Source organism: Oncorhynchus masou, chromosome 14 (assembly GCF_036934945.1).
Source record: "Oncorhynchus masou masou isolate Uvic2021 chromosome 14, UVic_Omas_1.1, whole genome shotgun sequence".
Taxonomy (NCBI): Eukaryota; Metazoa; Chordata; class Actinopteri; order Salmoniformes; family Salmonidae; genus Oncorhynchus; species Oncorhynchus masou.
Genome location: NC_088225.1, coordinates 32,877,451 through 32,903,042, shown reverse-complemented (window position 1 = coordinate 32,903,042; position 25,592 = coordinate 32,877,451). Strand labels below are relative to the sequence as shown.

At 49.4% G+C, this 25,592-nt stretch overlaps 1 protein-coding gene across 1 annotated transcript in view; it reads right to left on the bottom strand.

Annotated features, from left to right (window-relative positions):
• The window catches only part of smg1 (SMG1 nonsense mediated mRNA decay associated PI3K related kinase), a 149,689-nt gene that overhangs the window by 107,947 nt on the left and 16,150 nt on the right, over positions 1 to 25,592 (bottom strand). The window contains exons 6-18 of the mRNA XM_064987189.1: positions 22,309 to 22,522; positions 21,634 to 21,759; positions 19,746 to 19,818; positions 18,967 to 19,064; positions 16,388 to 16,561; positions 14,045 to 14,266; positions 12,619 to 12,720; positions 7,339 to 7,638; positions 6,690 to 6,820; positions 4,256 to 4,417; positions 3,425 to 3,543; positions 2,101 to 2,188; positions 1,667 to 1,768 (exon numbers count right to left, since the gene is read on the bottom strand). Coding sequence (XP_064843261.1) covers positions 1,667 to 1,768; positions 2,101 to 2,188; positions 3,425 to 3,543; positions 4,256 to 4,417; positions 6,690 to 6,820; positions 7,339 to 7,638; positions 12,619 to 12,720; positions 14,045 to 14,266; positions 16,388 to 16,561; positions 18,967 to 19,064; positions 19,746 to 19,818; positions 21,634 to 21,759; positions 22,309 to 22,522 — 1,911 coding nt within the window. The remainder of the gene's footprint in view (positions 1 to 1,666; positions 1,769 to 2,100; positions 2,189 to 3,424; positions 3,544 to 4,255; positions 4,418 to 6,689; positions 6,821 to 7,338; positions 7,639 to 12,618; positions 12,721 to 14,044; positions 14,267 to 16,387; positions 16,562 to 18,966; positions 19,065 to 19,745; positions 19,819 to 21,633; positions 21,760 to 22,308; positions 22,523 to 25,592) is intronic.

Genomic DNA, 25,592 nt, shown 5'->3' with positions numbered 1-25,592 from the left:
ATTAAGGTTACTGCAGGGGGTAGACACATTAAGGTTACTGCAGGGGGGTAGACCCATTAAGGTTACTGCAGGGGGGTAGACACATTAAGGTTACTGCAGGGGGGTAGACCCATTAAGGTTACTGCAGGGGGGTAGACCCATTAAGGTTACTGCAGGGGGGTAGACCCATTAAGGTTACTGCAGGGGGGTAGACCCATTAAGGTTACTGCAGGGGGGTAGACACATTAAGGTCACACAGATGGATAAAGACAAGATGTTGTTCATAGTGTTTGGTATTCTCAGTGTAGATAAAGACAATATGAGGAAGGTATTCATAGCGTTTGGTATTTCTCAGTGTAGATACAGACAATTCAAGCAACTCACCCAATTCGTTTTTACATTAGTTGAAGTTTTGACTGATTAAAAACCAGACAATGAGTGAGCGCATAGCCGATTTCATTCATTTTGCTGCTATGATAATGACAAGTTACTGGAAGTTTGACTTGAAGATGACTTAATAAACATATTAGTTAATTTGGCCTCAGAGCAGTCAGTCACCGACAGAGTTCGGGACTTAGAGCAGTCAGTCACCGACGGGCCTTAGAGCAGTCAGTCACCGACGGGCCTTAGAGCAGCCAGTCACCGACGGGCCCCAGAGCAGCCAGTCACCGACGGGCCCCAGAGCAGCCAGTCACCGACGGGCCCCAGAGCAGCCAGTCACCGACGGGGCCCAGAGCAGCCAGTCACCGACGGGGCCCCAGAGCAGCCAGTCACCGACGGGGCCCCAGAGCAGCCAGTCACCGACGGGCCCCAGAGCAGCCAGTCACCGACGGGCCCCAGAGCAGCCAGTCACCGACGGGCCCCAGAGCAGCCAGTCACCGACGGGCCCCAGAGCAGCCAGTCACCGACGGGCCCCAGAGCAGCCAGTCACCGACGGGCCCCAGAGCAGCCAGTCACCGACGGGCCCCAGAGCAGCCAGTCACCGACGGGCCCCAGAGCAGCCAGTCACCGACGGGCCTCAGAGCAGCCAGTCACCGACGGGCCTCAGAGCAGCCAGTCACCGACGGGCCTCAGAGCAGTCAGTCACCGACGGGCCTCAGAGCAGTCAGTCACCGACGGGCCTCAGAGCAGTCAGTCACCGACGGGCCTCAGAGCAGTCAGTCACCGACGGGCCTCAGAGCAGCCAGTCACCGACGGGCCCCAGAGCAGCCAGTCACCGACGGGCCCCAGAGCAGCCAGTCACCGACGGGCCCCAGAGCAGCCAGTCACCGACGGGCCCCAGAGCAGCCAGTCACCGACGGGCCTCAGAGCAGTCAGTCACCGACGGGCCTCAGAGCAGTCAGTCACCGACGGGCCTTAGAGCAGTCAGTCACCGACAGGCCTTAGAGCAGTCAGTCACCGACAGGGTTCGGGACTCAGAGCAGCCAGTCACCGACAGGGTTCGGGCCTTAGAGCAGCCAGTCACCGACAGGCCTTAGAGCAGTCAGTCACCGACAGGCCTTAGAGCAGTCAGTCACCGACAGGGTTCGGGACTCAGAGCAGCCAGTCACCGACAGGGTTCGGGCCTTAGAGCAGCCAGTCACCGACAGGCCTTAGAGCAGTCAGTCACCGACAGGGTTCGGGCCTTAGAGCAGCCAGTCAGTAATTGAGGATAGAGGAGGGCGTTCGGTCTGTGCTGTGTGCTGACCTGAGTGTCACGTCCAGAGGGATTGTCCTCAGCAGCTTGCCGTACGCCTGCCTCACCCTCACCGCAGAGTGCACCAGCTGGACACGACAAACATCCACACACCTGGGAGGCGCAGGACAGAGACAACATTATACACACGTTTGGGTTTATGCTTTTGTGTAGAAGGGGTTGTTTTAGGTGTGTGTGTGTGTGTACGTGTGTGTGTGTACGTGTGTGTGTGTGTACGTGTGCACGTGTGTGTGTGCGCGTGTGTGAGTGTGTGCGCGTGTGTGTACGTGTGCGCGTGTGCGCGCGTGTACGTGTGTGTGCACGTGTACGAGTGTGTGCACGTGTACGTGTGTGTGTACGCGTGTGTGCGCGTGTACGCGTGCGTGTGTGTGTGCGTGCGTGCGTGTGTGTGCGTGTGTGTGCGCGCGCGCGTGTGTGTGTGTTACCTCTGCAGCAGCTCGGTGTTGAGTGAGGAGGAGATGACCTGAAGGCTGTTACAGGTCTGGAGGCAGATGACTGGGTCCTCATTCAGGGCTGCAGACCGACGAAGAGCAGAGTCAACATAAACACAGGAATCAGGTTGGAAGATTCCCCAGAATCAGCAGGGATATTTCAGCTAGAATTTCTGGAACACCTGGGAATTTAAGTTACCTGATTTTTACAACCCCTAAGTAAAGAATTGTGACTCTCTATAGTTAAACACCGTTGTGGAGCAGACCCTCTCTATAGTTAAACAGTATTCACCGTTGTGGAACAGACCCTCTCTATAGTTAAACACCGTTGTGGAGCAGACCCTCTCTATAGTTAAACACCGTTGTGGAACAGACCCTCTCTATAGTTAAACACCGTTGTGGAACAGACCCTCTCTATAGTTAAACACCGTTGTGGAGCAGACCCTCTCTATAGTTAAACACCGTTGTGGAACAGACCCTCTCTATAGTTAAACACCGTTGTGGAGCAGACCCTCTCTATAGTTAAACACCGTTGTGGAGCAGACCCTCTCTATAGTTAAACACCGTTGTGGAACAGACCCTCTCTATAGTTAAACACCGTTGTGGAGCAGACCCTCTCTATAGTTAAACACCGTTGTGGAGCAGACCCTCTCTATAGTTAAACACCGTTGTGGAACAGACCCTCTCTATAGTTAAACACCGTTGTGGAGCAGACCCTCTCTATAGTTAAACACCGTTGTGGAACAGACCCTCTCTATAGTTAAACACCGTTGTGGAGCAGACCCTCTCTATAGTTAAACACCGTTGTGGAGCAGACCCTCTCTATAGTTAAACACCGTTGTGGAACAGACCCTCTCTATAGTTAAACAACGTTGTGGAACAGACCCTCTCTATAGTTAAACACCGTTGTGGAGCAGACCCTCTCTATAGTTAAACACCGTTGTGGAGCAGACCCTCTCTATAGTTAAACACCGTTGTGGAGCAGACCCTCTCTATAGTAAACACCGTTGTGGAGCAGACCCTCTCTATAGTTAAACACCGTTGTGGAGCAGACCCTCTCTATAGTTCAACACCGTTGTGGAACAGACCCTCTCTATAGTTAAACACCGTTGTGGAACAGACCCTCTCTATAGTTAAACACCGTTGTGGAGCAGACCCTCTCTATAGTTCAACACCGTTGTGGAACAGACCCTCTCTATAGTTAAACACCGTTGTGGAACAGACCCTCTCTATAGTTAAACACCGTTGTGGAGCAGACCCTCTCTATAGTTAAACACCGTTGTGGAACAGACCCTCTCTATAGTTATACAGTATTCACCGTTGTGGAGCAGACCCTTGCAGAACTTGTGGAAGGAGGGCAGGGAGAAGAGAGGGGTGTAGGTATCAGACCTCTTCATCATCAGGCACATCTCCAGAGACCACGTCAACAACAGCTTCCTGTTTGGAGCAGACACACACACACACACACACACACACACACACACTAGGTTAGGTTATATGGTGGAGAAATGACCAGATTGAGTTATAATCCGGTCATGGCATCAAATGGTTGTTTTCTGCAACAGAACAGAGGGTTCTGAGAACACGTTCATCTGCGTGTGTTCTACGGAGGAGGGGCTTCTGGGAGATTTAACACTGACAGGAGATTGACCATGTCTTTGGGTGATACCACATTCCAGAGCCTGAGGTAATGTTTCTGTACTGGGGGGGACAGGGGGACATGGCTCCAGTACGGGGTCCCCCCCAGGGGGACATGGCTCCAGTCCGGAGTTGGGGTCCCCCCCAGGGGGACATGGCTCCAGTATGAAGTTGGGGGGCCAGACCCTGGTCTCTACACAATGAGGACAGTCTTTACAGCAGATACTGTCTGCTGTGAATTATTAGTATATTTTATATATGAATCCTAACCTCGTGACCCATTCCATACATCTGTTGTTTGTCATGAACATCCCGGAGGATGAACTTTGCTATAAAATGCTGCGTCTCGAAACATCCAGGGTCGCTGACAAGTTCCATTACTGCACTAATTAAACAATACAAGTTGGATGGTTTTGAAGAAATGTAAAAGTCTCCTTTTGACGACAATAATTCCACCCACAGTTATCGTTCAACTACACCTGTGTGTGTGAGACATGTATAGCGTGTGTACCTGGCCTCAGTGTTGAGCTGCTCCTTCCTCAGCAGGGCTCCCAGCAGGGACAGCAGGGTGCTGAAGTGTTTCCTGGTTGCCGTGGTTACCGTGCTGATGACGGCCCCGTCAAAGAGAGAAGGGGAGGAGGAGGACAGGCTGGACGAGATGAAGTGATCATGTCTGAAAAACAGAGGGAGAGAGCGAGAGAGAGCGAGAGAGAGAGAGCGAGAGAGCGAGAGAGAGGGAGAGAGCGAGAGAGAGAGGGAGGATTGAAAGAGAAGACAACAGAATGTGGTGAACGGTTTAAAAAAAGGAAGGATCAAAGTTTAATATAAACTGTTACCTGGTACAGTGTGAGTACAGGGTCTATAACAGCAGGGTGGTAGTGTGTGTTACCTGGTACAGTGTGAGTACAGGGTATATAACAGCAGGGTGGTAGTGTGTGTTACCTGGTACAGTGTGAGTACAGGGTCTATAACAGCAGGGTGGTAGTGTGTGTTACCTGGTACAGTGTGAGTACAGGGTCTATAACAGCAGGGTGGTAGTGTGTGTTACCTGGTACAGTGTGAGTACAGGGTCTATAACAGCAGGGTGGTAGTGTGTGTTACCTGGTACAGTGTGAGTACAGGGTCTATAACAGCAGGGTGGTAGTGTGTGTTACCTGGTACAGTGTGAGTACAGGGTCTATAACAGCAGGGTGGTAGTGTGTGTTACCTGGTACAGTGTGAGTACAGGGTCTATAACAGCAGGGTGGTAGTGTGTGTTACCTGGTACAGTGTGAGTACAGGGTCTATAACAGCAGGGTGGTAGTGTGTGTTACCTGGTACAGTGTGAGTACAGGGTCTATAACAGCAGGGTGGTAGTGTGTGTTACCTGGTACAGTGTGAGTACAGGGTCTATAACAGCAGGGTGGTAGTGTGTGTTACCTGGTACAGTCTGAGTACAGGGTCTATAACAGCAGGGTGGTAGTGTGTGTTACCTGGTACAGTGTGAGTACAGGGTCTATAACAGCAGGGTGGTAGTGTGTGTTACCTGGTACAGTGTGAGTACAGGGTATATAACAGCAGGGTGGTAGTGTGTGTTACCTGGTACAGTGTGAGTACAGGGTATATAACAGCAGGGTGGTAGTGTGTGTTACCTGGTACAGTGTGAGTACAGGGTCTATAACAGCAGGGTGGTAGTGTGTGTTACCTGGTACAGTGTGAGTACAGGGTCTATAACAGCAGGGTGGTAGTGTGTGTTACCTGGTACAGTGTGAGTACAGGGTCTATAACAGCAGGGTGGTAGTGTGTGTTACCTGGTACAGTGTGAGTACAGGGTATATAACAGCAGGGTGGTAGTGTGTGTTACCTGGTACAGTGTGAGTACAGGGTATATAACAGCAGGGTGGTAGTGTGTGTTACCTGGTACAGTGTGAGTACAGGGTCTATAACAGCAGGGCGGTAGTGTGTGTTACCTGGTACAGTGTGAGTACAGGGTCTATAACAGCAGGGTGGTAGTGTGTGTTACCTGGTACAGTGTGAGTACAGGGTCTATAACAGCAGGGTGGTAGTGTGTGTTACCTGGTACAGTGCGAGTACAGGGTATATAACAGCAGGGCGGTAGTGTGTGTTACCTGGTACAGTGTGAGTACAGAGTATATAACAGCAGGGTGGTAGTGTGTGTTACCTGGTACAGTGTGAGTACAGGGTATATAACAGCAGGGTGGTAGGTTGTGTTACCTGGTACAGTGTGAGTACAGGGTCTATAACAGCAGGGTGGTAGTGTGTGTTACCTGGTACAGTGCGAGTACAGGGTCTATAACAGCAGGTTGGTAGTGTGTGTTACCTGGTACAGTGCGAGTACAGGGTATATAACAGCAGGGCGGTAGTGTGTGTTACCTGGTACAGTGCGAGTACAGGGTCTATAACAGCAGGGTGGTAGTGTGTGTTACCTGGTACAGTGCGAGTACAGGGTATATAACAGCAGGGTGGTAGTGTGTGTTACCTGGTACAGTGCGAGTACAGGGTATATAACAGCAGGGTGGTAGTGTGTGTTACCTGGTACAGTGTGAGTACAGGGTATATAACAGCAGGGTGGTAGTGTGTGTTACCTGGTACAGTGTATATAACAGCAGGGTGGTAGTGTGTGTTACCTGGTACAGTGTGAGTACAGGGTATATAACAGCAGGGTGGTAGTGTGTGTTACCTGGTACAGTGTGAGTACAGGGTATATAACAGCAGGGTGGTAGTGTGTGTTACCTGGTACAGTGTGAGTACAGGGTATATAACAGCAGGGTGGTAGTGTGTGTTACCTGGTACAGTGTGAGTACAGGGTATATAACAGCAGGGTGGTAGTGTGTGTTACCTGGTACAGTGTGAGTACAGGGTCTATAACAGCAGGGTGGTAGTGTGTGTTACCTGGTACAGTGTGAGTACAGGGTCTATAACAGCAGGGTGGTAGTGTGTGTTACCTGGTACAGTGTGAGTACAGGGTATATAACACAGCATATTGTACAGCAGGGTGGTAGACGGCCAGGTCAGAGTGGACCAACATCAGGTTCTGACTCAACAACGAAAACACCGTCGGAGACAGAGCCCACATCTACAGAGAGGGGGGGAGGGGGGGGGACAGAGGGAGGGGGAGAGGGGGCAGAGGGTGGGGGAGAGGGGGGCAGAGGGGAGGGAGGGAGGGGCAGAGGGAGGAGGGGGGCAGAGGGAGAGCAGAGGGAGAGGGGGGGCAGAGGGAGAGGGGGGGCAGAGGGAGAGGGGGCAGAGGGAGAGGGGGGGGGGCAGAGGGAGAGGGGGGGGCAGAGGGAGAGGGGGCAGAGGGAGAGGGGAGGGGCAGAGGGAGAGGGGAGGGGCAGAGGGAGAGGGGCAGAGGGAGAGGGGGGGCAGAGGGAGGGGGGGGGCAGAGGGAGGGGAGACAAGCCAGAGGTACATTTTAAGTTCCAGTTCAGTCATGTTACTTGGTGTTGCTGATGGTAGTGCAGTGTGTGTGTTATGTAACATACCCCTATGAGTGCGTTCTCAGTATTTGGGCCAGAAATGTGTGTGTGTGTGTGTGTGTGTGTGTGTGTGTGTGTGTGTGTGTGTGTGTGTGTGTGTGTTAATCCGACATACCCCTATGAGTGAGTTCTTGGTGTTGCCAATGGTGGTGAGGGCTGACAGGTTGAAGATGAGGGTGAACTCTGCCCTCTCTGGAGTGAGGGTAAGGGGGGCGAAGACAGGGTGCTGGATGCCGGGAAAGGGTGGAGGGGTCGGGGAGGGGGTACCAGGGGTCGGGGAGAGGCCCAGGGGCGCCAGAAGGCTGGACAGGGCACAGGCCATCTCTCCTAGAACCAGTTTATATGCCGCTTCCAGAATGGGAATGTTCTTCAGGCTCAAAACAGACTGGTACACACCCAGGGCTGCTGACATCACCTGGAGAGAGAGAGCCCAACATCCTTACCTAGCTAACATTACATCTCTCTGTTTATCAGAGCCCAACACCCAGGGCTGCTGACATCACCTGGAGAGAGAGAGCCCAACATCCTTAGCTAGCTAACATTACATCTGTTTATCAGAGCCCAACACCCAGGGCTGCTGACATCACCTGGAGAGAGAGAGAGAGCCCAACATCCTTAGCTCGCTAACATTACATCTGTTTATCAGAGCCCAACATCCTTACCTAGCTAACATTACATCTGTTTATCAGAGCACAACATCCTTAGCTAGCTAACGTTACATCTGTGTTTATCAGAGCCCAACATCCTTACCTAGCTAACATTACATCTGTTTATCAGAGCACAACATCCTAAGTTAGCTAACATTACATCTGTTTATCAGAGCACAACATCCTTAGCTAGCTAACATTACATCTGTTTATCAGAGCCCAACACCCAGGGCTGCTGACATCACCTGGAGAGAGAGAGAGAGACCAACATCCTTATCTAGCTAACATTACATCTGTTTATCAGAGCCCAACACCCAGGGCTGCTGACATCACCTGGAGAGAGAGAGAGAGAGCCCAACATCCTTAGCTAGCTAACATTACATCTGTTTATCAGAGCCCAACACCCAGGGCTGCTGACATCACCTGGAGAGAGAGAGCCCAACATCCTTAGCTAGCTAACATTACATCTGTTTATCAGAGCCCAACACCCAGGGCTGCTGACATCACCTGGAGAGAGAGAGCACAACATCCTTATCTAGCTAACATTACATCTGTTTATCAGAGCCCAACATACTAAGCTAGCTAACATTACATCTGTTTATCAGAGCCCAACATCCTTAGCTAGCTAACATTACATCTCTCTGTTTATCAGAGCCCAACATCCTTAGCTAGCTCACATTACATCTCTCTGTTTATCAGAGCCCAACATCCTTAGCTAGCTAACATTACATCTGTGTTTATCAGAGCCCAACATCCTTAGCTAGCTAACATTACATCTGTTTATCAGAGCCCAACATCCTTAGCTAGCTCACATTACACCTCTCTGTTTATCAGAGCCCAACATCCTTAGCTCGCTAACATTACATCTGTGTTTATCAGAGCCCAACATCCTTAGCTAGCTAACATTACATCAGTGTTTATCAAAGCCCAACATCCTTAGCTAGCTAACATTACATCTGTTTATCAGAGCCCAACATCCTTAGCTAGCTCACGTTACATCTGTTTATCAGAGCCCAACATCCTTAGCTATCTAACATTACATCTGTTTATCAGAGCCCAACATCCTTAGCTAGCTAACATTACATCTGTTTATCAGAGCCCAACATCCTTAGCTAGCTAACATTACATCTGTTTATCAGAGCCCAACACCCAGGGCTGCTGACATCACCTGGAGAGAGAGAGAGAGAGCACAACATCCTTAGCTAGCTAACATTACATCTGTGTTTATCAGAGCCCAACATCCTTAGCTAGCTAACATTACATCTGTTTATCAGAGCCCAACATCCTTAGCTAGCTCACATTACATCTCTCTGTTTATCAGAGCCCAACATCCTTAGCTCGCTAACATTACATCTGTGTTTATCAGAGCCCAACATCCTTAGCTAGCTAACATTACATCAGTGTTTATCAAAGCCCAACATCCTTAGCTAGCTAACATTACATCTGTTTATCAGAGCCCAACATCCTTAGCTAGCTCACGTTACATCTGTTTATCAGAGCCCAACATCCTTAGCTAGCTAACATTACATCTGTTTATCAGAGCCCAACATCCTTAGCTAGCTAACATTACATCTGTTTATCAGAGCCCAACATCCTTAGCTAGCTAACATTACATCTGTTTATCAGAGCCCAACATCCTTAGTTAGCTAACATTACATCTGTTTATCAGAGCCCAACATCCTTAGCTAGCTAACATTACATCTGTTTATCAGAGCCCAACATCCTTAGTTAGCTAACATTACATCTGTTTATCAGAGCCCAACATCCTTAGCTAGCTAACATTACATCTGTTTATCAGAGCCCAACATCCTTAGCTAGCTAACATTACATCTGTTTATCAGAGCCCAACATCCTTAGCTAGCTAACATTACATCTGTGTTTATCAGAGCCCAACATCCTTAGCTAGCTAACATTACATCTCTCTGTTTATCAGAGCCCAACATCCTTAGCCAGCTAACGTTACATCTGTGTTTATCAGAGCCCAACATCCTTAGCTAGCTAACGTTACATCTGTGTTTATCAGAGCCCAACATCCTTACCTAGCTAACATTACATCTGTTTATCAGAGCCCAACATCCTTAGCTAGCTAACATTACATCTGTTTATCAGAGCCCAACATCCTTAGCTAGCTCACATTACATCTGTTTATCAGAGCCCAACATCCTTAGTTAGCTAACATTACATCTGTTTATCAGAGCCCAACATCCTTAGCTAGCTCACATTACATCTGTTTATCAGAGCCCAACATCCTTAGTTAGCTAACATTACATCTGTTTATCAGAGCCCAACATCCTTAGCTAGCTAACATTACATCTGTTTATCAGAGCCCAACATCCTTAGCTCGCTAACATTACATCTCTCTGTTTATCAGAGCCCAACATCCTTAGTTAGCTAACATTACATCTGTTTATCAGAGCCCAACATCCTTAGCTAGCTAACATTACATCTGTTTATCAGAGCCCAACATCCTTAGTTAGCTAACATTACATCTGTGTTTATCAGAGCCCAACATCCTTAGTTAGCTAACATTACATATGTTAATCAGAGCCCAACATCCTTAGCTAGCTAGCATTACATATCTCTGTTTATCAGAGCCCAACATTCTTAGCTAGCTAACATTACATCTGTGTTTATCAGAGCCCAACATCCTTAGTTAGCTAACATTACATCTGTTTATCAGAGCCCAACATCCTTAGTTAGCTAACATTACATCTGTTTATCAGAGCCCAACATCCTTAGTTAGCTAACATTACATCTGTTTATCAGAGCCCAACATACTAAGCTTGCTAACATTACATCTGTGTTTATCAGAGCCCAACATCCTTACCTAGCTAACATTACATCTGTTTATCAGAGCCCAACATCCTTAGTTAGCTAACATTACATCTGTTTATCAGAGCCCAACATCCTTAGCTAGCTAACATTACATCTGTGTTTATCAGAGCTCAACATCCTTAGCTAGCTAACATCACATCTGTGTTTATCAGAGCCCAACATCCTTAGCAAGCTAACATTACATATGTTAATCAGAGCCCAACATCCTTAGCTAGCTAGCATTACATATCTCTGTTTATCAGAGCCCAACATTCTTAGCTAGCTAACATTACATCTGTGTTTATCAGAGCCCAACATACTAAGCTAGCTAACATTACATCTGTGTTTATCAAAGCCCAACATCCTTAGCTAGCTAGCATTACATATCTCTGTTTATCAGAGCCCAACATCCTTAGCTAGCTAACATTACATATGTTCATCAGAGCCCAACATCCTTAGCTCGCTAACATTACATCTGTGTTTATCAGAGCCCAACATCCTTAGTTAGCTAACATTACATCTCTCTGTTTATCAGAGCCCAACACCCTTGTTAACTAACATTACATCTGTGTTTATCAGAGCCCAACATCCTTAGCTAGCTAACATTACATATCTGTGTTTATCAGAGCCCAACATCCTTAGTTAGCTAACATTACATCTCTCTGTTTATCAGAGCCCAACATCCTTAGTTAGCTAACATTACATCTGTGTTTATCAGAGCCAAACATCCTTAGCTAGCTAACATTACATATCTGTGTTTATCAGAGCCCAACATCCTTAGTTAGCTAACATTACATATCTGTGTTTATCAGAGCCCAACATCCTTAGCAAGCTAACATTACATATATGTTTATCAGAGCCCAACATCCTTAGCAAGCTAACATCGCATCTGTGTTTATCAGTGCCTGACATCCTTAGCTAGCTAACATCACATCTGTGTTTATCAGAGCCCAACATCCTTAGCTCGCTAACATTACATCTGTGTTTATCAAAGCCTAACATCCTTAGCAAGCTAACATTACATTTCTGTTTATCAGAGCCCAACATCCTTAGCTAGCTAACATTACATCTGTTTATCAGAGCCCAACATCCTTAGTTAGCTAACATTATATCTGTTTATCAGAGCCCAACATACTAAGCTTGCTAACATTACATCTGTGTTTATCAGAGCCCAACATCCTTAGCAAGCTAACATTACATCTGTGTTTATCAGAGCCCAACATCCTTAGCTAGCTAACATCACATCTGTGTTTATCAGAGCCCAACATCCTTAGCTAGCTCACATTACATCTGTGTTTATCAGAGCCCAACATCCTTAACTAGCTAACATTACATCTGTGTTTATCAAAGCCCAACATCCTTAGCTAGCTAACATTACATCTGTGTTTATCAAAGCCCAACATCCTTAGCTAGCTAACATGACATCTCTGTGTTTATCAGAGCCCAACATCCTTAGCTAGCTAACATTAAATATGTTCATCAGAGCCCAACATCCTTAGCTCGCTAACAAACCCCCGAGCTGACAAGGTACAAATCTGTCGTTCTGCCCCTGAACAGGCAGTTAACCCACTGTTCCTCGGCCGTCATTGAAAATAAGAATTTGTTCTTAACTGACTTGTCTGGTTAAATAAAGGTAAAATAAAATTTAAAAAACATCAGTGACATTAGTGTGCATCGTCTCAATGCTCCTTTTGGCAAAACTCTTGCAGACTCAAATGATCACTATCGAACACAACAGCAAGTGGCCACTCGATAAAGGGCTTAGGGGCCCAAGTGTTGGGTTTGAGATTCAGCCTATGGCTGTGGTAGATGGAACTTCATTAGCCCCATAGGTCACAATTATACACATTTTTCTTATCGTTTTAACTTGAAAACGGCAGTTTAAAAGTCAAGAACGTGTTTCCATTTGTCACGTCCCTGACAAACACACCCACCTCTCTGTCCCTGTTGAAGCGTAGCTCCAGGAGCTGTGATGTGGGAGCCAGCAGCTTCTCCACAAACCACGCTGGAAGCTTAGTGTTGATCTGGTCCACAATCTACAACACACAGAGAGAGGGAGGAGAGACCATTAGGAGCAGATAATCGATATGGGGTTACTATTAGGAGAGGCAACACGTTGAATGACCAACCAGTTCTCTGCATTCGGGCAGACATGCACAAAATTGTCAACATGTTTCAGAATGTAGGCCTATATTGACGCAGCATTCAAGTTTCCCGCTCACAAGACCTGAAATTTGCTGTTTGAGGAAACATTCGTCCTAACCGGTTTAAACCAGTCCTCGGCCGTATAAAACAGGTATAAAACAGTCCCCGGCCGTATGAAACAGTCCCCGGCCGTATGAAACAGTCCCCGGCCGTATGAAACAGGTATAAAACAGTCCCCGGCCGTATAAAACAGGTATAAAACAGTCCCCGGCCGTATAAAACAGGTATAAAACAGTCCCCGGCCGTATAAAACAGGTATAAAACAGTCCCCGGCCGTATAAAACAGGTATAAAACAGTCCCCGGCCGTATGAAACAGTCCCCGGCCGTATGAAACAGTCCCCGGCCGTATGAAACAGTCCCCGGCCGTATGAAACAGTCCCCGGCCGTATGAAACAGTCCCCGGCCGTATGAAACAGTCCCCGGCCGTATGAAACAGTCCCCGGCCGTATGAAACAGTCCCCGGCCGTATGAAACAGTCCCCGGCCGTATAAAACAGGTATAAAACAGTCCCCGGCCGTATGAAACAGTCCCCGGCCGTATGAAACAGTCCCCGGCCGTATGAAACAGTCCCCGGCCGTATGAAACAGTCCCCGGCCGTATGAAACAGTCCCCGGCCGTATGAAACAGTCCCCGGCCGTATGAAACAGTCCCCGGCCGTATAAAACAGGTATAAAACAGTCCCCGGCCGTATAAAACAAGTATAAAACAGTCCTCGGCCGTATAAAACAGTCCCCGGCCGTATAAAACAGTCCCCGGCCGTATAAAACAGGTATAAAACAGCCCCCGGCCGTATAAAACAGCCCCCGGCCGTATTAAAACAGCCCCCGGCCGTATTAAAACAGCCCCCGGCCGTATTAAAACAGCCCCCGGCCGTATTAAAACAGCCCCGGCCGTATTAAAACAGCCCCGGCCGTATTAAAACAGCCCCCGGCCGTATTAAAACAGCCCCCGGCCGTATTAAAACAGCCCCCGGCCGTATTAAAACAGCCCCCGGCCGTATTAAAACAGCCCCCGGCCGTATTAAAACAGCCCCCGGCCGTATTAAAACAGTCCCCGGCCGTATTAAAACAGTCCCCGGCCGTATTAAAACAGTCCCCGGCCGTATTAAAACAGTCCTCGGTCGAATGCAAACCAGTATTAGAACCAGTTCTTACCAATGTGATGAGGCTGAGGACGGCCAGGCTGTACTCTGGGCCACAGGCCCGGCAGGCATCCAGCTGGTCCAGACCGTAGGTGATGACGGCGTCGGTCAGCTGTGCGGACGGCTCCAAGCTCACCAGCAGGACACACACACACTCGTTCCCCGCCGTCAACACCGGCTCAGAGAACAACACCTGCTTGGCCGTCGACACGCATGCCAACACCCGGTTCAAAACCTGGAGAAAGGGAGGAAGGAGAGAGGGAGTAGAGAGGGAGGAAGGAGAGAGGGAGTAGAGAGGGAGGAAGGAGAGAGGGAGTAGAGAGGGAGGAAGGAGAGAGGGAGTAGAGAGGGAGGAAGGAGAGAGGGAGTAGAGGGGGAGGAAGGAGAGAGGGAGTAAGGAGAGGGGGAGTAAGGAGAGAGGGAGTAAGGAGAGAGGGAGTAAGGAGAGAGGGAGTAAGGAGAGAGGGAGTAAGGAGAGAGGGAGTAAGGAGAGAGGGAGTAAGGAGAGAGGGAGTAAGGAGAGAGGGAGTAAGGAGAGAGGGAGTAAGGAGAGAGGGAGTAAGGAGAGAGGGAGTAAGGAGAGAGGGAGTAGAGAGGGAGGAAGGAGAGGGAGTAGAGGGAGTAGAGGGAGGAAGGAGAGAGGGAGTAGAGAGGGAGTAAGGAGAGAGGGAGTAGAGAGGGAGGAAGGAGAGAGGGAGTAGAGGGAGGAAGGAGAGAGGGAGTAGAGGGAGGAAGGAGAGAGGGAGTAGAGGGAGGAAGGAGAGAGGGAGTAGAGGGAGGAAGGAGAGAGGGAGTAGAGGGAGAAAGGAGAGAGGGAGGAAGGAGAGAGGGAGTAGAGGGAGGAAGGAGAGAGGGAGTAGAGGGAGGAAAGAGAGAGGGAGTAGAGGGAGGAAGGAGAGAGGGAGTAGAGGGAGGAAGGAGAGAGGGAGTAGAGGGAGGAAGGAGAGAGGGAGTAGGTAAGGTTGTGTTGGGAACAAATGATATGTGACATATGCCTGGTTAATTATGAGAGTCTGTGTGTGTCTTTCTCCCCATCTCGCCTTACAGACGTATGCCTGTGATGGATGTGTGTGTGTCTCTCTCCGTACATCAGAGACGTATGCCTGAGTGATGGGTGTGTGTGTGTGTGTGTGTGTGTGTGTGTCTCTCTCCGTACATCAGAGACGTATGCCTGAGTGATGGGTGTGTGTGTGTGTGTGTGTCTCTCCTTACATCAGAGACGTATGCCTGTGTGATGGGTGTGTGTGTGTGTGTGTGTGTGTGTGTGTCTCTCCGTACATCAGAGACGTATGCCTGAGTGATGGGTGTGTGTGTGTGTGTGTCTCTCCTTACATCAGAGACGTATGCCTGTGTGATGGGTGTGTGTGTGTGTGTGTCTCTCCTTACATCAGAGACGTATGCCTGTGTGATGGGTGGGTGTGTGTGTGTGTGTGTGTGTGTGTGTGTGTCTCTCCGTACATCAGAGACGTATGCTTGTGTGATGGGTGTGTGTGTGTGTGTGTGTGTCTCTCTGTACATCAGAGACGTATGCCTGTGTGATGGGTGTGTGTGTGTGTGTGTGTGTGTCTCTGTACATCAGAGACGTATGCCTGTGTGATGGGTGTGTGTGTGTGTGTGTGTGTCTCTCCGTACATCAGAGACGTATGCCTGTGTGATGGGTGTGTGTGTGTGTGTGTCTCTCTGTACATCAGAGACGTATGCCTGTGTGATGGGTGTGTGTGTGTGTGTGTGTCTCTCCGTACATCAGAGACGTATGCCTGTGTGATGGGTGTGTGTGTGTGTGTGTGTGTGTGTGTGTGTCTCTCCTTACATCAGAGACGTATGCCTGTGTGATGGGTGTGTGTGTGTGTGTGTGTGTGTGTCTCTCCGTACATCAGAGACGTATGCCTGTGTGATGGGTGTGTGTGTGTGTGTGTGTCTCTCTGTACATCAGAGACGTATGCCTGTGTGATGGGTGTGTGTGTGTGTGTGTGTCTCTCTGTACATCAGAGACGTATGCCTGTGTGATGGGTGTGTGTGTGTGTGTGTGTCTCTCCGTACATCAGAGACGTATGCCTGTGTGATGGGTGTGTGTGTGTGTGTGTGTGTGTGTGTGTCTCTCCTTACATCAGAGACGTATGCCTGTGTGATGGGTGTGTGTGTGTGTGTGTGTGTGTGTGTCTCTCCGTACATCAGAGACGTATGCCTGTGTGATGGGTGTGTGTGTGTGTGTGTGTGTGTGTCTCTCCTTACATCAGAGACGTATGCCTGTGTGATGGGTGTGTGTGTGTGTGTGTGTGTGTGTGTGTGTGTGTGTGTGTGTGTGTGTGTGTGTGTGTGTGTGTGTGTGTGCGTGCGTGTGTGTCTCTCTCCGTACATCAGAGACGTATGCCTGTGTGATGGGCGGTCCTCTAATGGGGTTGAAGCGCTGTCCGATGCAGCGCACCACGGTGCTGAACACCCTCAGCAGGGCGGCCAGTTTGGGCAGAGACACCGTGGGAGGAGGGATGTCCTCGTCTACCGCCTCGCCAGAACCCACGTGACCCAGGTCCTGGAGACAACGTGGGACAGGAAGTCCATAGATTTGTTCATGACGTTTCAAATGTAATGTTAATACAACAGGATGTCAGCGACGCCAACATGTTCCCCTGCAACAGGAAGTATTCAAACCCCTTATTCTACATGTTGTTGTGGTGTTAAACCCCTAGACTTATTCTACATGTTGTTGTGGCGTTAAACCCCTAGACTTATTCTACATGTTGTTGTGGTGTTAAACCCCTAGACTTATTCTACATGTTGTGGTGGTGTTAAACCCCTAGACTTATTCTACATGTTGTGGTGGTGTTAAACCCCTAGACTTATTCTACATGTTGTGGTGGTGTTAAACCCCTAGACTTATTCTACATGTTGTTGTGGTGTTAAACCCCTAGACTTATTCTACATGTTGTTGTGGTGTTAAACCCCTAGACTTATTCTACATGTTGTTGTGGTGTTAAACCCCTAGACTTATTCTACATGTTGTTGTGGTGTTAAACCCCTAGACTTATTCTACATGTTGTTGTGGTGTTAAACCCCTAGACTTATTCTACATGTTGTTGTGGTGTTAAACCCCTAGACTTATTCTACATGTTGTGGTGGTGTTAAACCCCTAGACTTATTCTACATGTTGTTGTGGTGTTAAACCCCTAGACTTATTCTACATGTTGTTGTGGTGTTAAACCCTAGACTTATTCTACATGTTGTTGTGGTGTTAAACCCCTAGACTTATTCTACATGTTGTTGTGGTGTTAAACCCCTAGACTTATTCTACATGTTGTGTTGGTGTTAAACCCCTAGACTTATTCTACATGTTGTGTTAAACCCCTAGACTTATTCTACATGTTGTGTTAAACCCCTAGACTTATTCTACATGTTGTGTTAAACCCCTAGACTTATTCTACATGTTGTGTTAAACCCCTAGACTTATTCTACATGTTGTGTTAAACCCCTAGACTTATTCTACATGTTGTTGTGGTGTTAACCCCCTAGACTTATTCTACATGTTGTTGTGGTGTTAAACCCCCAGACTTATTCTACATGTTGTGGTGTTAAACCCCTAGACTTATTCTACATGATGTTGTGTTAAACCCCTAGACTTATTCTACATGTTGTGTTAAACCCCTAGACTTATTCTACATGTTGTGTTAAACCCCTAGACTTATTCTACATGTTGTTGTGGTGTTAAACCCCTAGACTTATTCTACATGTTGTTGTGGTGTTAAATCCCTAGACTTATTCTACATGTTGTTGTGGTGTTAAACCCCTAGACTTATTCTACATGTTGTTGTGGTGTTAAATCCCTAGACTTATTCTACATGTTGTTGTGGTGTTAAACCCCTAGACTTATTCTACATGTTGTTGTGGTGTTAAACCCCTAGACTTATTCTACATGTTGTTGTGGTGTTAAACCCCTAGACTTATTCTACATGTTGTTGTGGTGTTAAACCCCTAGACTTATTCTACATGTTGTTGTGGTGTTAAACCCCTAGACTTATTCTACATGTTGTTGTGGTGTTAAACCCCTAGACTTATTCTACATGTTGTGGTGGTGTTAAACCCCTAGACTTATTCTACATGTTGTGTTAAACCCCTAGACTTATTCTACATGTTGTGTTAAACCCCTAGACTTATTCTACATGTTGTGTTAAACCCCTAGACTTATTCTACATGTTGTTGTGGTGTTAAACCCCTAGACTTATTCTACATGTTGTGTTAAACCCCTAGACTTATTCTACATGTTGTTGTGGTGTTAAACCCCTAGACTTATTCTACATGTTGTGGTGGTGTTAAACCCCTAGACTTATTCTACATGTTGTTGTGGTGTTAAACCCCTAGACTTATTCTACATGTTGTTGTGGTGTTAAACCCCTAGACTTATTCTACATGTTGTGGTGGTGTTAAACCCCTAGACTTATTCTACATGTTGTTGTGGTGTTAAACCCCTAGACTTATTCTACATGTTGTTGTGGTGTTAAACCCCTAGACTTATTCTACATGTTGTGGTGTTAAACCCCTAGACTTATTCTACATGTCGTTGTGTTAAACCCTTAGACTTATTCTAGATGTTGTGGTGGTGTTAAACCCCTAGACTTATTCTACATGTTGTTGTGGTGTTAAACCCCTAGACTTATTCTACATGTTGTTGTGGTGTTAAACCCCTAGACTTATTCTACATGTTGTTGTGGTGTTAAACCCCTAGACTTATTCTACATGTTGTTGTGGTGTTAAACCCCTAGACGTATTCTACATGTTGTTGTTGTGTTAAACCCCTAGACTTATTCTACATGTTGTTGTGGTGTTAAACCCCTAGACTTATTCTACATGTGGTGTTAAACCCCTAGACTTATTCTATGTGTGTGTGTGTGTGTGTGTGTGTGTGTGTGTGTGTGTGTGTGTGTGTGTGTGTGTGTTACTGACCTCTGCGTAGGCCTCCATGTCCTCTAGAAACTGTCCCAACAGCGTGGTGGAGAAGGTCAGGTCTGCTACCCAGAATTGTTCCAGGCTCTGCAGCCAGCCTGCAAACAGTTCACACACACACACACAGTTCACACACACACACACAGTTCACACACACACACACACACACACACACACACACACAGTTCTCACACACAGTTCACACACACAGTTCACACACACAGGTCACACACACACACACAGTTCACACACACACACACACACAGTTCACACACACACACACACACACACACAGTTCTCACACACAGTTCACACACACAGTTCACACCCACACACACAGTTCACACCCACACACACAGTTCACACACAGTTGACTAGTGTAAAACCAGAGGGGTCCAACTCATTTTGCCCCGGGGTCCGTATTCAGTGTTCAGAGAGGTCCGGACGGCTGCACTCAATTTTTTTATTTATTTATCTCCTTGCAGTCCATTTCCAGGACGACTCCACTATTGATAGTGTGTTTTGAATTTGATGGTCCTTGACTGCCAATAAACTATGAGTATCGGTCCATAATCAATTCCCATTTGGCTTTAATCCATGTAAACTATATGGAGTTTAACTCAAACCAGCCGTACGGTCCCGATTGGATCCACGTGACAAGCCTGGTGTAAAACATACACTGATGTCCACTACAGACGTGCAGAAATCTGTCCAACCCCACTGAAGTGCGATTATATTCTATACTAACAGGAAGATGGAAAACGTGTGTGTCTACTCACCTGAGACCTGCTGAGTCAGAGACTGTTTCTGTGTGTGGTCAATGTGCCAGCCCACCAAGATATCCACCGTATCCTACCACACACACAACAGGCAAGGTCAACACAACACACATACTTCACTGTAGACCACTCTGGGGGACATTAAGAAGACCTGCTGGTAGAGACAGAGAACCAGGCAGGAGGAGACGAGGTAGAGAGAGAGGAGAGAACCAGGCAGGAGGAGACGAGAGAGAGAGAGAGAGGAGAGAACCAGGCAGTAGGAGACGAGGTAGAGAGAGGAAAGAACCAGGCAGTAGGAGACGAGGTAGAGAGAGAGAGGGAGAGAACCAGGCAGTAGGAGACGGGGTAGAGAGAGAGGAGAGAACCAGGCAGTAGGAGACGGGGTAGAGAGAGAGGAGAGAACCAGGCAGGAGGAGACGAGGTAGAGAGAGAGGGAGAGAACCAGGCAGTAGGAGACGAGGTAGAGAGAGAGGGAGAGAACCAGGCAGTAGGAAACGAGGTAGAGAGAGAGGGAGAGAACCAGGCAGTAGGAGACGGGGTAGAGAGGGAGGGAGAGAACCAGGCAGTAGGAGATGGGGTAGAGAGAGAGGAGAGAACCAGGCAGGAGGAGACGGGGTAGAGAGGGAGGGAGAGAACCAGGCAGGAGGAGACGAGGTAGAGAGAGAGGGAGAGAACCAGGCAGGAGGAGACGAGGTAGAGAGAGAGACAGAGAACCAGGCAGTAGGAGACGAGGTAGAGAGAGAGGGAGAGAACCAGGCAGTAGGAGACAAGGTAGAGATGGAGCGAGCCAGGCAGAAGGAGACAAGGTAGAAATGGAGCGAGCCAGGCAGTAGGAGACGAGGTAGAGATGGAGGAGAGAACCAGGCAGGAGGAGACGAGGTAGAGAGAGAAGGAGCGAGCCCGGCAGTAGGAGACGAGGTAGAGAGGGAGCGAGCCAGGCAGCAAGAGATGAGGTAGTGAGAGAGGGAGAGAACCAGGCAGTAGGAGAGAGAGTAGAGAGAGAGGGAGCGAGCCAGGCAGTAGGAGACGAGGTAGAGAGAGAGAGGGAAGGAGCCAGGCAGTAGGAAACCAAGTAGCGAGAGAGGGAGCGAGTCAGGCAGTAGGAAACGAGAGAGAGAGAGAGAGAGAGCGAGTCAGAGAGAGAGCCAGGCAGTAGGAGACAGAGGTAGAGAGAGAGGGAGCAAGCCAAGCAGTAGGAGACGAGGTAGAGAGAGAGGGAGCAAGCCAAGCAGTAGGAGACGAGGTAGAGAGAGAGGGAGCGAGCCAAGCAGTAGGAGACGAGGTAGAGAGAGAGGGAGCGAGCCAAGCAGTAGGAGACGAGGTAGAGAGAGAGGGAGCGAGCCAAGCAGTAGGAGACGAGGTAGAGAGAGAGGGAGCGAGCCAAGCAGTAGGAGACGAGGTAGAGAGAGAGGGAGCGAGCCAAGCAGTAGGAGACGAGGTAGAGAGAGAGGGAGCGAGCCAAGCAGTAGGAGACGAGGTAGAGAGAGAGGGAGCGAGCCAGGCAGTAGGAGACGAGGTAGAGAGAGAGGGAGCGAGCCAGGCAGTAGGAGACGAGAGAGAGAGGGAGCAAGCCAGGCAGTAGGAGACGAGGTAGAGAGAGAGGGAGCGAGCCAGGCAGTAGGAGAAAAACACCACCAGATGCTCACATTTAACGTCTGAAGTTGGCGCAAGAGTGTGTTGTGTGTGTGTGTGTGACACCACTCACTCTGAAGTTGGTGCTGAAGACGTGCGTGTGTGTGTATGTGGGTGTGTGTGTGTGTGTGTGTGTGACCACTCACTCTGAAATTGGTGCTGAAGACGTGTGTGTGTGTGTGTTACCACTCACTCTGAAGTTGGTGCTGAAGGTGTGTGTGTGTGTGTGTGTGTGTGTGTGTGTGTTACCACTCACTCTGAAGTTGGTGCTGAAGACGTGTGGGTAGCAGCGGGCCACCTGCAGGATGCAGCGGACGCTCTGACACAGCAGCTCCGGCGTGTCCAGGTTCTCCAGGATGGACTGCAGGCTACTCATCACCAGCTGACACAAAACATGGCCGCCACAGACGGTCAGTCACCCACCCTGCCCCTCTCTCAACGGAACCGTCCCTAACAACAACCCTGGGCCTTATAACAACAACATATCAGGGTACGAGTGCTGATCTAGGATCAGGCACCCCCCCCCCTCCCTCGTCAATGTCATCTTATTCATTGTGATCTTAAAAAGGTCAAACTGATCCCAAGTCAGCCCTCCTACTGTGAGACACTATGAACAGGGCCCTGGTTCCTCCTACTGTGAGACACTATGAACAGGGCCCTGGTTCCTCCTACTGTGAGACACTATGAACAGGGCCCTGGTTCCTCCTACTGTGAGACACTATGAACAGGGCCCTGGTTCCTCCTACTGTGAGACACTATGGACAGGGCCCTGGTTCCTCCTACTGTGAGACACTATGAACAGGGCCCTGGTTCCTCCTACTGTGAGACACTATGGACAGGGCCCTGGTTCCTCCTACTGTGAGACACTATGAACTGGGCCCTGGTTCCTCCTAGTGTGAGACACTATGAACAGGGCCCTGGTTCCTCCTACCTGCATGACAGGTGAGAAGGCCTTCCTCTCCCCGGCTGCCTCCAGGGCTCGGTACGCTGCCACCAGGTACAGCAGCCTGACCTCGTCCCGGGTGCTGGAGCTGAACTTGACAAACATCCACTTGAAGATGCGCTCTGTTTCATAGCTCAGAGCGGTGCACAGGAGACCCAGGCATACCGCTGCTTCCTGACGCAGCTCTGACAGCAGCTTACTGCTACAGGGGAGAGGGAGGAGAGAGAGAGAGGAGAGGCAGGGGAGAGAGAGAGAGAGAGGCAGGAGAGAGAGAGAGAGAGAGGCAGGAGAGAGAGAGAGGAGAGGCAGGAGAGAGAGAGAGGAGAGGCAGGAGAGAGAGAGAGAGGAGAGGCAGGGGAGAGAGAGAGAGGAGAGGCAGGAGAGGCAGGAGAGAGAGAGAGGAGAGGCAGGAGAGAGAGAGAGAGGAGAGGCAGGGGAGAGAGAGAGAGAGAGGAGAGGCAGGAGAGAGAGAGAGGAGAGAGGGAGGAGAGGCAGGAGAGAGAGAGAGGAGAGGCAGGAGAGAGAGAGAGGAGAGGCAGGAGAGAGAGAGAGAGAGGAGAGGCCGGGGAGAGAGAGAGGAGAGGCAGGAGAGAGAGAGAGGAGAGGCAGGAGAGAGAGAGAGGAGAGGCAGGAGAGAGAGAGAGGAGAGGCAGGAGAGAGAGAGAGAGGAGAGGCAGGGGAGAGAGAGAGAGAGAGGAGAGGCAGGAGAGGCAGGAGAGAGAGAGAGGAGGGCAGGAGAGAGAGAGAGAGAGAGGCAGGGGAGAGAGAGAGAGAGAGGAGAGGCAGGAGAGAGAGAGAGAGGAGAGGCAGGAGAGAGAGAGAGAGAGAGGAGAGGCAGGAGAGAGAGAGAGAGGGGAGAGGCAGGAGAGAGAGAGAGAGAGAGAGAGAGAGAGGCAGGGGAGAGAGAGAGAGAGGAGGCAGGGGAGAGAGAGAGAGAGAGAGGAGAGGCAGGAGAGAGAGAGAGAGAGAGGAGAGGCAGGAGAGAGAGAGAGAGGAGTGGCAGGAGAGAGAGAGAGAGAGAGGAGTGGCAGGAGAGAGAGAGAGAGAGGAGTGGCAGGAGAGAGAGAGAGGAGTGGCAGGAGAGAGAGAGAGGAGTGGCAGGAGAGAGAGAGAGGAGTGGCAGGAGAGAGAGAGAGAGAGAGGAGAGGCAGGGGAGAGAGAGAGGAGAGGCAGGGGAGAGAGAGAGGAGAGGCAGGGGAGAGAGAGAGGAGAGGCAGGAGAGAGAGAGAGAGAGAGAGGCAGGGGAGAGAGAGAGGAGAGGCAGGAGAGAGAGAGGAGAGGCAGGAGAGAGAGAGAGAGGAGAGGCAGGGGAGAGAGAGAGGCAGGAGAGAGAGAGGCAGGGGAGAGAGAGAGGCAGGGGAGAGAGAGGAGAGGCAGGGGAGAGAGAGAGAGGAGAGGCAGGGGAGAGAGAGAGAGGAGAGGCAGGGGAGAGAGAGAGAGGAGAGGCAGGGGAGAGAGAGAGAGGAGAGGCAGGGGAGAGAGAGAGAGGAGAGGCAGGGGAGAGAGAGAGGAGAGGCAGGGGAGAGAGAGAGAGGAGAGGCAGGGGAGAGAGAGAGAGGAGAGGCAGGGGAGAGAGAGAGAGGAGAGGCAGGGGAGAGAGAGAGAGGAGAGGCAGGGGAGAGAGAGAGAGGAGAGGCAGGGGAGAGAGAGGAGAGGCAGTGGAGAGAGAGAGAGGAGAGGCAGTGGAGAGAGAGAGAGAGGAGAGGCAGTGGAGAGAGAGAGAGAGGAGAGGCAGTGGAGAGAGAGAGAGGAGAGGCAGTGGAGAGAGAGAGAGGAGAGGCAGTGGAGAGAGAGAGGAGAGGCAGGGGAGAGAGAGAGAGGAGAGGCAGGGGAGAGAGAGAGAGGAGAGGCAGGGGAGAGAGAGAGAGGAGAGGCAGGGGAGAGAGAGAGAGGAGAGGCAGGGGAGAGAGAGAGAGGAGAGGCAGGGGAGAGAGAGAGGAGAGGCAGGGGAGAGAGAGAGGAGAGGCAGGGGAGAGAGAGGAGAGAGAGAGAGGAGAGACAGGGGAGAGAGAGGAGAGACAGGAGAGTCAGTACAAACCAACATACAACCTGACAAAGATCCTAAAACATTTAAAAAGGTCTACATTGTCTGGATTTAACACCCATCAAAACATGGCCTCTAGAAATGAAGGCTGGTTTCCATTTAACACCCATCTAAACATGGCCTCTAGAAATGAAGGCTGGTTTCCATTTAACACCCATCTAAACATGGCCTCTAGAAATGAAGCCTGGTTTCCATTTAACACCCATCTAAACATGGCCTCTAGAAATGAAGGCTATTCGGCCCCCTTGAACTTTGCGACCTTTTGCCACATTTCAGGCTTCAAACAAAGATATAAAACTGTATTTTTTTGTGAAGAATCAACAACAAGTGGGACACAATCATGAAGTGGAACAACATTTATTGGATATTTCAAACTTTTTTAACAAATCAAAAACTGAAAAATTGGGCGTGCAAAATTATTCTTATACTAGCTGTCTAGTCGGTTATACCAGCTGTCTAGTCTGTCATACCAGCTGTCTAGTCTGTCATACCAGCTGTCTAGTCTGTCATACCAGCTGTCTAGTCTGTCATACCAGCTGTCTAGTCTGTCATACCAGCTGTCTAGTCTGTCATACCAGCTGTCTAGTCTGTCATACCAGCTGTCTAGTCTGTCATACCAGCTGTCTAGTCTGTCATACCAGCTGTCTAGTCTGTCATACCAGCTGTCTAGTCTGTCATACCAGCTGTCTAGTCTGTCATACCAGCTGTCTAGTCTGTCATACCAGCTGTCTAGTCTTATACCAGCTGTCTGGTCTGTTATACCAGCTGTCTAGTCTGTCATACCAGCTGTCTAGTCTGTCATACCAGCTGTCTAGTCTGTCATACCAGCTGTCTAGTCTGTCATACCAGCTGTCTAGTCTGTCATACCAGCTGTCTAGTCTTATACCAGCTGTCTGGTCTGTTATACCAGCTGTCTGGTCTGTTACACCAGCTGTCTAGTCTGTTACACCAGCTGTCTAGTCTGTTACACCAGCTGTCTGGTCTGTTATACCAGCTGTCTAGTCTGTTACACCAGCTGTCTGGTCTGTTATACCAGCTGTCTAGTCTGTTATACCAGCTGTCTAGTCTGTTAGACCAGCTGTCTAGTCTGTTATACCAGCTGTCTGGTCTGTTACACCAGCTGTCTAGTCTGTTACACCAGCTGTCTGGTCTGTTATACCAGCTGTCTAGTCTGTTAGACCAGCTGTCTAGTCTGTTAGACCAGCTGTCTAGTCTGTTATACCAGCTG